The sequence below is a fragment of the Mytilus edulis genome, chromosome 10 (assembly GCF_963676685.1).
Source record: "Mytilus edulis chromosome 10, xbMytEdul2.2, whole genome shotgun sequence".
Lineage (NCBI taxonomy): Eukaryota > Metazoa > Mollusca > Bivalvia > Mytilida > Mytilidae > Mytilus > Mytilus edulis.
This window is the reverse complement of record NC_092353.1, coordinates 72134035-72148940: the sequence shown is the minus strand read 5'-3', so window position 1 is coordinate 72148940 and position 14906 is coordinate 72134035. Positions and strand designations below refer to the sequence as shown.

General features: G+C 32.5%; 1 protein-coding gene across 1 annotated transcript; it reads right to left on the bottom strand.

The window, feature by feature from the left end:
• Positions 1-4182: 4182 nt before the first annotated feature.
• LOC139492121 (epithelial sodium channel subunit beta-2-like) lies at positions 4183-13471 on the bottom strand. The gene is made up of 5 exons (XM_071280260.1): positions 13042-13471; positions 9665-9763; positions 6668-6815; positions 4644-4703; positions 4183-4250 (listed from the first exon to the last, which is right to left on the bottom strand). The coding sequence occupies exons 1-5, from the start codon at positions 13147-13149 to the stop codon at positions 4183-4185; spliced, it is 483 nt and encodes a 160-aa protein (XP_071136361.1). The 5' UTR covers positions 13150-13471.
• Between the last annotated feature and the right edge of the window lie 1435 nt (positions 13472-14906).

The following is a 14906-nucleotide window of genomic DNA, read 5'->3' as shown; positions in this document are numbered from 1 at the left end:
GTATTCAATGCTGTTTAACTTCGTAATTGCGAGGTTTTCTTATTGTTCTGATTCGAGCGACGAAACCATACGAGAGTTTAGCGTATGAAGTATAAGCTTGGTAACTGTGAATAAGATTTTACCACCACTTGGTCAATACCACGCTGTTTGAAGTTCCTGAGAAACTCATAAGCTCATAGGTCAGTATGAGTCAGTTCTCATATTTTGAAATGAAATATCATTGATACGGAAATTTTATGTTAATCGACAGTTCATCAAGTGTTAAAAAATTTTAATTACTCGAAAAAGTAGGGTACCCTAACATATAGATGTTTGAGCCATGTCATGTACATCCTGTTCAACTTCATTATTTATTCGAATTTCCAATTTGTTTGTTCGAGCGACAAATGTGAGTCTTATGTTAACAAAATGAGCACCTGGCATAATAAATCGTATGCCTGTTATCTTAGATGAGTTTTGATAATATTCAATTATTTAGTTTTTGCTCAATTCCCGCTTCACTATTACAATGTTAATCAATCTTTTCCAAAATCACACATATTTGAAAAAGATTGGTTCGATTGGCATTTTTCGATATATACAGTTCAGTTTAAACCTTTTAAATAAACTCATCATAGATACCAGGACTAAATTTAGTATATACGCCAGACGCGCGTTTCGTCTACAAAAGACTCATTAGTGAAGTTCGAATCCAAAAAACTTAAAAAAGCCAAATAAAGTACGAAGTTGAAGAGCATTGAGAACCAAAATTCCTAAAAGTTTTCCCAAATACAGCTAAGGTGATCTATGCCTGAGGTAGAAAAGCCTTAGTAATTCAAAAAATCAAAAATTTGTAAACAGTAAATTAATATATAGCTCAAATGTATCAATTGTGCCGAATAATAAATAAACAAATAGCTGATTTCCTCATTACTTTGTTAAACCTCATTCATAGACGGATTTACCGGTAATTGCACCTAGATAATCAATTGATGAAAAAATAAATATATTTATTCAACTCATACGACGAGTTAATTCATCCCTATATAGCTACATGCATACGATTAAACAAAAGGAAAAGAACCAGCACTTGTGTTTCATTTTTCACATTGGAGTCTATAACAAATAAAGTGGTTGATCGAAAGAAAAAACAACATCTTGACAGTTTGATAGATATATTAGAAAGCTCTATCAGCAACTCAAGGAAACGTTACATAAAGTGCGGTCTATAGAAAACATCCTGAGCGTGGTTTTTATAGCAGGATTTTCAGCCTATGACAAAACTTCACGCCGTATTGCAAATGGAAGACTTTCCAAATCAACAATTTAAGCAAATGTTATGTAAAATGTTTATCACGAGACATATGAAAATAAAGACTTTAAAAGTGTCGTGCGTCAGAAGTGCTTTACTTAATACACCTACATCAGAATCCAAACATGCCAAACACTTGAAAGCCATAGATATTACATACGTTGAAATCTCATGCAAACCAAATTCATGTTAAAGTGTTATTTTCATTAACTAGCACTTAGTCGACAATGCAGGTGGGCTATTCGTCCCCTGAGGTTATCATTATTTCAGTAGTCCATGCTTCGGTGCTGACACGATTTATAAAATATTTTTCTAAAATAGCCCCGTAAGTTTTAAAAAGAAACTAAGGTTCAAACTCCCTCAAGCAAAGTTGACCTATTAATTTCGTTCAAAGGGCTTTTCTAGATTTATCTTCACCAATTATATGTCCAATAAAAACAATACAAGGTAATTGCTAGATAACTTAACAGTATATCTTATTGTGTATATCCTTCATTCCTTTAAAATAACTAGGACTTGAGGTTAAAAAAACCTAACAAAATAAAATAAAAAATACAATATGAAGGCAACAAACAAAAAATTAGGAAACCGAATCAACTGCAAAAAAACCGAGACAGAATGCTTCGCTAGGGTAATTTTTTGCTGTTTTTCATGCATAACCATCCATGCGAATCCACAGACAAATATCACAATCAATAATAGGACACAAATGGTAAATTTGGGATTTATAGATCTAAGACTGCGAAAATATGTCCCTGGTGAGTTGAGACCAATTGGAGATAATGACAGTAAAACTTATGGTAACTACAATCCCCTCCCCTCTTCATGAATGTGTTCTACCGAATAAGACTTGTTACCGGGTTTGTACTAACATGAACAACACGACGGGTTCCACTTGTGGAGCAGGATCTGCTAACCCTTCCGAAGCAACTGAGATCACCCCAAGTTTTTGCTGGGGCTCGTGTTGCTTAGTCTTTAGTTTTCTATGCTGTGTTTTGTGTACTATTGTTTGTTTGTTTGTCTTTCTTTTTCTTTGTTGGCCATGGTGTTCAGTCGTTATGGAGCAGTTAAGTGTAAAAAGCACTCCACAGTTTATAAATACCGTATACTGTGAATGTGCACGAAAGAAACGTATCACCTTAATAATGTAAACGCCATTCAAAGCCTGAGAAATTGGAAAAGAGAGGCGAAAGATACCAAAGGAACATTCAAACTCATAAATCGAAAATAAATATATGACAAAAAAGACAAAAATACCAAAATATAAACCACATCATACAAAACACAACATACATGTAGAAAACATGGACGTTGGCTATTGGAAATTTGAAATCATCCAGTTTGTAAAAACGGATCATTAAAACTAGGTAATAGATGATTTAATATTAATGTAAACGTCGGAATTTCTTTAAACAGAAACTGAAAAAATCCTCCCGACAAGCAAGGCCGTAACCGAGTGAATATACACATAAGTCAGATTACATAATCATGAGAAATTGACTAAATGTACCCCACTAAAACCGGGTATCAAGTCCTTTGCTGCAGCAAAATGACAAGCTATTACTATGCGGCATCCCCATATTTGTCATGGATTATTAACATGATTAAAGAGATCAACCAAGGAAAACCGAAAAACTAATTCCAAGTCATGCTGGACTGTGAGCTATACAAAACCTCTTATTATAATCCTGGTATCTTTGCTTAGTTTAAATTAGGCCGACCAATATAGATCTGTCCTGGCAGGAGTTTATCTTATCTACCTAATAATGAAGTAACACCGTCGTATTTAGGAACTTGTTCTGTTACTGTTGTTGACAGGTCTTTCAGATATATTCGAATCTTCAGGTAGTGGCTTTGAAAATCATTTCTACAATATAATTTATAACTTTTAGATTTTGAAATTCATTAGATAAAAAGACGCGAATGTTTAACATGTCAATGTGTATATTTTATTATAGGTTAATTTTAGTTTTACAAATACCTTTACAATTCCAAAACAGAAATTATGCAAGTCAAATTTTATCAATAAAATAACTTATTTTAACAATACACAATATAATTTTTAGTTTAGCATGCTTGTTTGTTTCAGTATTTATTGTGACATTTGTTTGCTTTGGACCATTTTTAATAATTTCATATAGATAAGTTAAAAGTTAATATGTAACGATTTTTGAGACGTTATACCAAATCAATTATGAACAACGAAAAAAAAAGCAAAACAAACCAGCTGCTTGTAGTATAATTAGGAAATAAAGCTGTTCCAAAAATATTTGCGATACAAAGAAAATTTTCAAAGATTTTAACAAATTCAAGTTTTTCATAATAATCATCTCATCTAGGGTTTTGAGAAAAGTGTAAGTTCAAGCTCATCTGAGAAAGCCTTTAGTACCTGAAGATATACATTATGTTTAGCGAGTAATAAGGTTTACTTTTGTTCAAAATGATTTTATGTCTTTCGTTCTTAAAGTCATACTGTTTCGTTTTATGGAAAAATCATTATGTTAAGGTTTATGGTAAGTCAATATTTTTTTCTGCACATACTTCCAGCTTCCCCTTCCTCTCCGCCCCATTCCCCTCCAATAAATTCCAAGTTAAATGTATGTATATATTTTAAAAAAAATACAAAGTACTAATAACACTAAGATGATATGGTGCCAAACCTAAATTATAACCCAAGTAATTAGTATGCTTACTTATTCGCTACGGATGATAATACTTGGTCATACTTAATGACCCGGCATTCTGGAGGACAAACACATAATGTTGACGACTGATATATAGCCCCTGTAAAAGTAAGTAATGTAGGACTGAATAAAGGTATGTCAAATAAGAAAATGAGCATGTTGCTTTTATACATTTGTTTATGTACCTCATTTAATTGAAAGAATCGGTTACACTTCTTGTGAAAAGATATAACATTTAGATATGTTTATATTCAATTGTTTCTTTAAGTGCATGTCTAAGAATACAAAAAAAAGCTTTTGTTCATTTCAGATTTCTATTGACCTCTCGGTTTTCGAGATTTTTCGTTCCTTGTTAAGACTGGTCTCCATGTCCTCTACATGTTTAGATCTTACATAGCAAGGTATCAAAACTTAGTATTCACCAACCATGTTTTGCCCAATTACATTTAATCTCCACGAAAAACATAACTTATTTTTCGGAAAATTGAGAAAAAAATCAAGTTTTGTCGTTACTGTGGTTTAAAGCATGACCCCAACTTGAATTTTTTGGAATCCATCTGCAGAATGCGTCAGTGATCGTGTCCCAATTATGAAACAAAACATGGCCACAGAAACCATATCATTACCATAACAGGTAGCAATATATGTATAACTATATAAATACTTACCATAAAGATCTGCGGCACAAGTATTGGTATGGTAATCATCGACGCAATATGTTTCATTTCCTAATAAGGAAAATTAAAAAGGTCAACTTCCGGTTATAAAACTTTTGATGACTTTTTCAGAATATAGTACGAAATAGGGTTACAAATAAGGACAAAATAAGGTCAGCTAAGTAAAAGAACCATTGTCCATGTATATCGTATATCGGGACATTTTTACGTCCTACTAATTTGGATTTTGTTTGCAGCAAGCAGTATGCATTTTGAAGCAAAATTAAGTGTATGCGAACATTTCACTGTCTACTTGATTGTTGTGTACTTGGCCAAGATTTAACTGTCCCTTCGTAGATTCAAACTGCGATAAAAAGACGACATACGGTAGTACTTTGACCTCCCTTTTATATTAATTGGTTTTCAACCACCAAAAAAAGAAGTATTAATCGTAAAATTATTAAAACTATCGATCGATATAATTTAAGAAAACTTGAACAGCTAAGGCTTCAAATGTGTTTTTTTTTCCTAATGCATTTTGTATGTACTACACTATAAAAGGTCAAGGTATGATAAGGACCTTTTCTTTTCTCCATTTTCTTAGAATTTGTAATCTTCAAAGTTGAAGCCTATCCTAAATGAGAAATGATATGTAGTATCTGGTCATCCATGTAGTACCTTATAATGTGTTCATGTTGGTACAGACTATGAAAACATAATCTTTCAATCAGTTTAAGAGGGTAGACCTTGGTACAGTCAAGTTTCATCAATTTATTTTAATCATTTACCTGAGACAGATTGGAAATAGTCTATGTAACATAGAAGCTTAGAAAAAAATTATGAAAATGTTTGACACAAATGTATTGATGAATTCCATAGTTATTTCCCTTAACCTAGGTCTATTTCCTTAATTGAGATCTGGAGCTGGCATGTCAGTAACTGCTAGTAGTTCTTTGTTCATTTATGTATCATTGTCATTTTTCTTAGTTTCTTCTGTTACCTATTCTGACATCGGACTCTGACTTCTTTTAAACTGAGTTTTACTGTGCGTATTGCTGTGTTTTTGTTTATTCTACATTGGCTAGAGATATAAGGGGAGGGTTGAGATTTCTCAAAACATGTTTAACCCCGCCGCATTGTTGCGCCTGTCCCAAGTTAGGAGCCTCTGGCCTTTGTTAGTCTTGTATGGTTTTTTTTTAAATTTTAGTTCATTTATATATTTCGGAGTTTAGTGTCCATTTTAACTGAACTAGTACACAATTTTGTTGTCTCTTTGACACATTCCTCTTTTCCATTCTCAATTGTATGACCTTAAAAAGACTATGAACGACGAAAAGTGAAAAAAATCTACATCTTTGTAATGTTTTGAAAAGACAATTGACATCAACACCAACGTACTCAATCATAAAGTTTTCAAGCGTCTACCTTACTTTTATATATCTTCCGTAATATGAAATATTCTGATGGTTTCATTGGTGCTCTTATAAGCTTGCATTGAAGTCCTTTTGTGGGCGGTTATTTGCCCTTAAATGTCGAACAACTTAGTGATACCAGAGTCGTGAGACTAACAATTTAGTATGCACATTTCGTTAAAATAAGAGACAAAGACATAATGGGCTCTAATCAAAACAGTTTGAATGATACATCAATAACGCAGTTATAGGGCTTTTTGAAAACCAAATCTGGAAAACTAATCTATGCCTGGAGGAAGAGAAACATAAGTGTTTCAACGCTTTGTATAAAAAGCTCGACAAGTTATTTTAAAAAATTGCACTCAATATTTGGGTCCAAAAAGGGCCCATACCGAACTTACTCCTAAACAGAAAAGAACCGCATCAGGTATATGTCAATTAACATAGGGGTGCTGAAAACTAGGCTGATGATATTCCCTGGGACCATGAGCACTGAGTGCGTCAAATAAGATCTTTGGTATCTTATGATATGATTTCAGTTGGTCAGTTAAAAAAAAAAATTTACATTACGATTTACCGTATTTCCATTTTTCGATGCATTAATTTGGTAACTGCTAAAAATACCTGTTGGAGAAGGGTTCATCGTGCAGCTACACTCTTTCTTTAACATTTCGTTAAAACATTTACGTTTGCAATCAACAAAGCTGTAATCGGTGTCGTCTATACAAATCTGATTTCCATACGCTATATATGGACTTGGTAAAGATTTATACTGTAATATATAAACTTACTCCTTAATAAATTTGACACATATGAGTTTTTGAAAATTTTAAATATAAATTGAATAATTCATTGATGAAAAATGAGGTTATTTGTCAATCTTTTTTATTTACAGTAAACAAAATCAATCATCCATTTAGTATCAACGTTCTTCTCAGACACTGGTGACGTTGAACAAAGTCTGAGTAGCAGCTGTAAGCTCTTGAATATCGAATGAGTTGGGAAATGTATATTCCATATATGCAGGTGAAGTTGGTATATTGCTACTAAGGTGGGAGAAATTGATAATTTCAAAATTAAAATCGTCTCGTTTGTCATAGAATTTACTTACTTTTCGAGATATTTTGGTTTGAAATATGCATATTTTATGTCAATACTTTTCCGAAAATAAAGCACAACTATCATACGGAAAGAGAAATTTTCACCCAGTTGGCCTTTAAGAAAGTCCTGAAATGATGGCCGAATGGAAATACATTTTTGTACATCTTACAATTATTGGTAATAAAAAGTAGTAGACAATTTTCTTGTCAATACAAATGTTTACCGAAAAGAATCTATAGTTGATTGATTCTTGCAATTTCTATATATAATTAATTTCTTGAAGCAGTATATAATCGATTGCAAATTAAAAAGTGGGTTCATCTGCTAAATTTTAGCTAGAAATAGAAAACCTAGTTTTTTTTAAATGCCGGTGATCCCATTTCACTTGTTTGGCGCTACATAACGCATAGGCGGGTCCAGGGGGTCGGGGGGGGCTTGTCCCGTGCCCCTCTTTTGTGGGAAAAATTCGGTTGATTATATAGGGAATCACTGAAGCGTGACTGGAGCGCCCCCCCCCCCCTTTATGAAAATTGCTGGATCCGTCACTGTAATAATCGTCTCAATGTAATTCTCGCCGTACATCAAAACTTAACAAGTATTACTGTTATATACGAATGTATTGATGAAAAAGAAGTCAAAAGTCTTTAATTGCCTAAAACTTGTGCTATTATTGAAGAAGGATATCTGTTATCCGAAATATCTAATATTTGTTCATTTGATAGTTATTTAATGGTGATGTTGTACCCTTTTTGACTTGTTATATATTATATTTTGTAGTGTACAGAATCATATTACATGATCCATCGCCCTGTAAGATTGATCGTTGACTATTTATTCAGTAATTTTATATATATATATATATATATATATATATATATATATATATATATATATACCCTCGATACCGTATCGTATGCCCTTAACTAGTTCCTATATACACACAATTTATAAGCATGATATTTAGATACAAGATTTATTCACAAAGTGTTTAGACCCGGGAGATGTTATACTTGATATATAGTATAAAGACTTGTCTATTGTTGAAGACTTCTTATTGATCTCTAGATATTTAAGAGATAACTTTATCTTACCTCCTATACATTTCTAGAAATAGGACTGGTTAAAAGCAACGCATCAAGGCCGTGTATATTCCATATTAGGTTAGTAGGCGAGGCTTATTTCAATACACGGTTAATAGTGGTATTACGTCCCTTTGTAAAAACAACACGGTGTTGAGGAAAAATCTTACAGGTGAAAAATTGTTCATGAACGATTGATTAAAATAAATTCATAAAACACATTTAAATCTATCAAGTTGTTATTGTTGGCATTTGTTTTTGTATAGACCAATGGAAGTAGGTTCTTCATACAAGTGGTATTGAAGACTTGATCACTTTGATACGCCACTAGTCTATATATATACCACATGTTGAGATAGTCGGTAAGAGAAATTCGTTACATAGTGTGCTTCGCTCTCACCCCATATGGAATTTACTGACCCCATATATATCGTATTAGGTCACTAGCACACTATGTAACTAATAGTATTGTATTGTTTTACTGTCGAAAATTGAGTTTACCTGGATGACCCCCTAAGCTTCAAATACAACACAGTAATCTCAATTATAATGCAAAATTTAAAAATCATTTAATTAAAGGCCATTATTTTGCTGTAAAATGTTCAATAAACAAAAATTCCGCGAAATGATGTTATTATTTTTTCGCACCTAAACTTTTGTATGCCTCAGGTGTCAAACGTTAACACCAGGTGTTTTCTTGCTTCTTGTTCGCCACAGAATGTTATACAATTTGATAAAAAGAAGATACATGTATCTAGGTGCAAACAGTGAGTTTTTGCTTATAATTGGAGGAATTAATTCTAGAATTCAAAATGTCGGCTTCACTCAGTTATGATAATGTTACTATGAGTGTCATTCAATCAGAACCATCCGATACAAAAAAATAGACCTATCGTTATTTGGGAAGCTGCAACACAATAATAAACCTGTCGTTATTTGGGAAGCTGCAACACTTGACGCAAGCATTTGCGACACTTGACATATTGACGTCATACAACAATCACTTTCCCTTTGTGGCGTCAGACATTTTCTCTTGTGACGTCAAAATTTCACGCGAACGTTTGTTATGTCCAGTAATGGCGGATAAATAGCAATAACTTAAAGGTGTATTGCATTTATTGATTGTATGGTCATTTTGGCGTTATGTCGTTATCTCGCATCTTTCTTTTATTCATACATGTATGATAATGCGACTAAGTCAGGTGAACATTCCTTTAAAAATAAATTTCTATCAGTGGCCTTTGATTGGTCGGAAATGGTCATATGAAAAAATACAATTTATGCTTTTCAGATGGTTGCAGATTTTAAACCTTATAAATCAAAATGGAAGGGTTTTGATGATATTGTCAGAACTGTAATTTCAGCAATTACATCAAACTGATTCAATGATATAAAAAAAAAGATCTATAGTTCGACCAAAACTTAAATAACGAATACTGACCTCTCTCCTGTGAATTTCTATAAATGTTTCAGTGCCATTTCTAACAGTTCTACCATCCCTCAACATATTTGGATCTTCTTGTGGATCATGAATAGCAATCTGATTAACACAAAAAAAATTCTTTTGACAATGTAAGGAACAGTAGAGCATTGGGCACCAAAAGGGCGACAATTGACACTGATTGACGCTCACAGAATCAACGATGTTTCTCCTTTAAGAGCGCCCCCCCCCCCCCCCCCAAAAAAAAGGAAAGAAAAGAAAAAAAACAAAAAAAAGACATACACTCATAAAAATTCAAATAAGTTTTCAATCCGCTTCCACCCAAGCCCAAAAAATACTAGACGTCCAAAAAAATGGCGTCGGAAATTTAATTTTTTTAATGGACAAAATATAATGCTATATTTCTCAATAAAATACGTCTTAAAGGTGTACTAAGGTCAGTTATAAGGAATTTTTGTCAGATGTTTCGGACTCCTTGGTTTTTTCCAACGATACAAGGTAAAATAATTTTCCCCACTACACCCATTTTTCTTTTCATATAAGACTTCAATAGCTCATAAAAAGTCATTTACCAAAACTTAAGCAGATTTTAGATTTCTTTTCTTTAAGTTTGAGACCCAAATAATACCAATGCAAATATAAGGTAAAAGTACGAGTAAGCCTTTTCCCGTCATTTTTTTTTTTAATCAAATATCTCAAAAGGGAGCTCCATAACCAATTAATATTTTTAACTTATTTTATTCCTTAACTAGTTCTCTTCTTACTTATAGTATCAATTTTAAATTCCAGATTATTTTCTTAATTTCACCTGAGTACATTCTTAAATTATAACACGTATTACAAAATATTTTCAAACTATTGTTTTTTGTATTATTTGTAAAAAGTACATTCTTTTTTTCCTTGTGTATTTTAAATGAAAAAAAAATAACAAAATAGTGAAAATTTCTGAATTTACAGTTACCAACAAATCATCCATTTCCCTCAGTTAACAAGCATTTCATCTGTATATTCTACTAGGATTACAAGTTTCCCGTCATTAAAAATCATACTGCGATTCAAACGAATGACATCAGTTAACAAGACAAATAGAAGACAAAATATCCTCTTGATGTGTCAATTTAGGCACAACTGTTTATGGTTCACGTTTCAAAGTGAAACTCTTGGTCTATGACGTCAATCGTTCTCAATTTTAACGATGAAACATTGTGTGCAAATGTTCTTTGTGTTCGTCTTTTGAAGCTGACAATAATTTGATCTTGATTTAAGACTAACAACGTAAACATTATACAAGTCATCAAGTCATTCTGGTTTTACATCCGATTTTCATATATTGAATGAAATAAGGAGATGTGGTATGATTGCCAATGAGACAATTATCCTGCAGAGTCTAAATGACGAGGATTTACATAATTATATGCCACCGTAAGACCTTCAACAATAAGCCAAACCTATACCATATACTCAGTTATTAAAGGCCCCGACATGACAAGATATGAAATGGTTCAAACCAAACAAACCATCTGCTTTATTTATGACCAATCAATAAACGTTTAGCATATATCACAGACAGCTACCAACGACAACCACCGAATGGCAGACTGCTGTCACGGGACCTGTAAATAAAGAACGTGTCGGGGTTAAACATGTTTGTCAGCGCTCAACCCTCCCCTAACCTTGGACAGTCGTATAACAGTACAATATCAAAACAAGGTAAAATAATCAGTAGGAAATGGCTTGACTAACCAGATCGACACATGGAATTACTAGCATAAAAATAAAAGACACGAAGTACCGGTCTAAGAGTACTCGCAGTTACTGAAAGCTAGTGCAAAGCCAATAACAACTGATATATAAACGATTTTCTACCATACTCATGTATCAATCAAAACACATCCACTTGATTTAGTGTAAAGACAATCTGTGTTACCCAAGTTTGGCATCAACGGAGATTACTTAAAAAAGTACATTGGAACGTGAAATCATTTCGTGGAAACTGATATTTTGATTCAAAGGAGGAAGATATCAAGTGTAAAGTTGAAACTCACAAGTCGAAGAAAAATTAACAGTCATCTTGTTCATGTTGCTATTATTGTTTAAATGACAATGAAAGTTTTTTGATACAGCAGAAAGGTCCGTCGTGTTGTAGAATTCCTCTGATAAGTTTTTACTTTATAAATAATGAAAATCTACTTGTATTTGTAGTGTGATTGTTTTTGCAACTATATTTGAAGGTTGTATCTTTTTTTCATTATTACCAATAGGCTATTTGCCAATTCCCGTAATTGACCCTGTAATTAGAGATCCCTCTTTCAGTTGTCTCCCTTATGAGGGACATTAATTTTTATTTATAATGGTGAGCTAGCAGAACGAGCAAATTTACGTGTGCGTAATGTGAGTAATCTTTAAGGTTTTTAAATTATTTTTTTTTTAATTACATTGATTTGTTTTTAATCTAAATACTTTTGACATAAGAAATTATTTCTTATGAAAAATTAGTTAAACCGCTGATACAACACTTTCAATTCATCATACTTTGCATTGCCAATAGCCAATTTTGTCCGGTATGGAACCAGTCGGACTATTGACAAAGGGAAGTAATTTGTTTAAAAAGTGTGTAATAACAGAATCAAATCGGTAATTGGCAAATGGACTATTGACGCTGGACTACCATATTCCTTACTTTCCATAAGTACTTAGAAAATACATGTTTTACGGCGCTCCTACCTTTAATTTTTATGACAAATCATTTACTCATAATGGAAGAAGCTCATTCTACAAAATATGTTCTTATGGTTTATTCTAACGAACAGTGGGCGCTTTGGATACTTTCGTTGGGCCATTTTAGTTCATAGTTTAATTTGACAAGCACAGCTGTATTTCAAAAGGTTATTAACATCAGAAATGATTATCGAAAACGAAATCATTAAACAAAGAGTGATAGCAGGTTAATGAGATAAAAAAAATCAAACGCAAAGCGGGAAAATAGAAGCGTCGATTACTTCATGTCTTCCAATAGTTACGTCATTTTGACGTAATTTTCACTTCTTATCCAAACCTTCATGTTGACATACACGCATGACATTAGAAACAATTCCACTGACAGGACTTATAACTAATTGGTACTTATCAACAATCGATATAGAATGGAACTCTTTCTGGAACACCTGAGTTAATTCTGGATTTTAATTGGAGTATCTAAAATTTGGTGATGCATTCTTTATTTATGGACAATCATTGATCTTTGTAACCATTTTATTTTCTGAATGCATGCTCCTAAATATGTTTTATGAAAAATTAAATAAACATTGAAATAGTTTCATTCATAATTGCTAAAGTTGTGTTGCGCAATATCAATGATATCTTTTAATTTTAAATACCTGCAGTTCTCTGGATGTTGTTTGAAGAAACAGACCAGACGATATTCCATATTGACTTGTAACAAACGCTTCATTTGCATTAAATCTTCTACATACACAGCCACACATATAAGCAGTCTCATAAAAGTAAAAATCTGTATATTCAACCACTGGTATTTCCGAGTGACCCACAAAAGATTGATCGAAATACAATGATACGCTGTTAAAATCGGTTGGATTTTGGGTACACAGTGTAACGACAGGAAACTGAAGTTTTTGGTCAAATCGGAGGTACGTTGAAGAAAGCGATGGGTAACTGTAGTAATTCAATAACTCCGTTACAATTATATAGATGAGCACTGTAGCACACGCAAGCCATACTAATGTCCAGACTAAACTGCAAAATGTGTTAAGATAATTTGGATGAAGGTTAATTCATGAAAACAAAAATGTCTGTGTTTTTTATTTTCTAATGACGCGTCTTTAAAAAAAATTTCTTTTATTTTGTAGATGTTTGGATTGGTTGTAAAATAAAATAAGATGACATTCATTTCTTTTTATATTGTGATATTAACAGGAAAATAAAAAAAAGTTTCGTTTGGTTGGTTTTGTTTGTTTTAATTTTTCGATAAATGAGAACACAAACTTTATAGATTTAAATGTTATAGATAAAATTACATATATCCTCAACCGAAGATCACACATTCAGGTAAAGAAGCATGATTCCTTTTTAAACCAGTATGTAGAACTGATGACATCAGACTCTTTCAACAAAAATCTTAACAAATATTTACTTTCATAATGTATATAAATGATATTGTTGATTACTGTTTGTTTTCATTCTTTAATGGTGTGTCACATGCTTTGAATATAGTAGTGTAATGACAATAAAGATTTGAATTGAATTGAATTGATTTACCTCATTAAAGGTTATCAAGATTTTGATGATAATCTTGCTCATTCAGTCGATTTTATTGTAATGTGTATATATGAAACTCGAGCCCAATATGGAATTTACTGACCCCGTATATATCGTATTACGTCATTACCATATTGTGTAAAGAATTTATCTTCCTTACTATCTAAATATTGGAGATATAGATAAAGTCATTATAATACGTTTTTTTGATTGGCTAACAGCTATCTCGCGTCATTCTGAAATTAATCATCATTTCAAAATGAAATTTAACATGCATGATGGCATGAGCTTCCACAATTAAGTGCACAGGTAAATTAAAAAAGAACTTGATAGAAATCGTGTTTTTATGATCATAGCAAAAAATATAATAAAGTATTTGAATGCTTCTTTTAGTAGTTTCATAGGGTTGTAAAAGCGTTGACCTTGCGCACATTTTTAGAATGAAGCGCTTCATACAAAATGTACCTCGGTCAACGCTTTTACACACAAATAAATTTACAAAAGAAGCATCCAATTCTTAAATAAAGACCATAAAATAAATGGTTGACAGCGTGTATATAATTTGACATCAGCACACAAACCACCAATTGTATATTTTGAATTGAATAAAGGTATCTATAAAAGGATAACTCCAATGAGGTCATCTCCAAATACGACTTACCTCCGAATATGTACTTGCCATTAGCAACAAATGAAACAGGAACGCCCTACTATTCTAGACAATAAATCTGTTCAACCCCCCCCCCCTCCCCAGTGCTTGACAGTTTTCGTTAAGTTGATGCCGTTTATGTAATTAGTCATCCTGTAGATTTGTAAGCAGTTTTGTATCGGTATGATATAGCCTATTAGATGTTTTATTTTTAAGCCATTTTACTGTTTAGTTTTGTATTGTCCCCTTTTGCTACCTTTTTCTTCATTTCTAAAACAGCGAAATCGTAGCTTCAGTACGCTACACTTCATTTGTTAG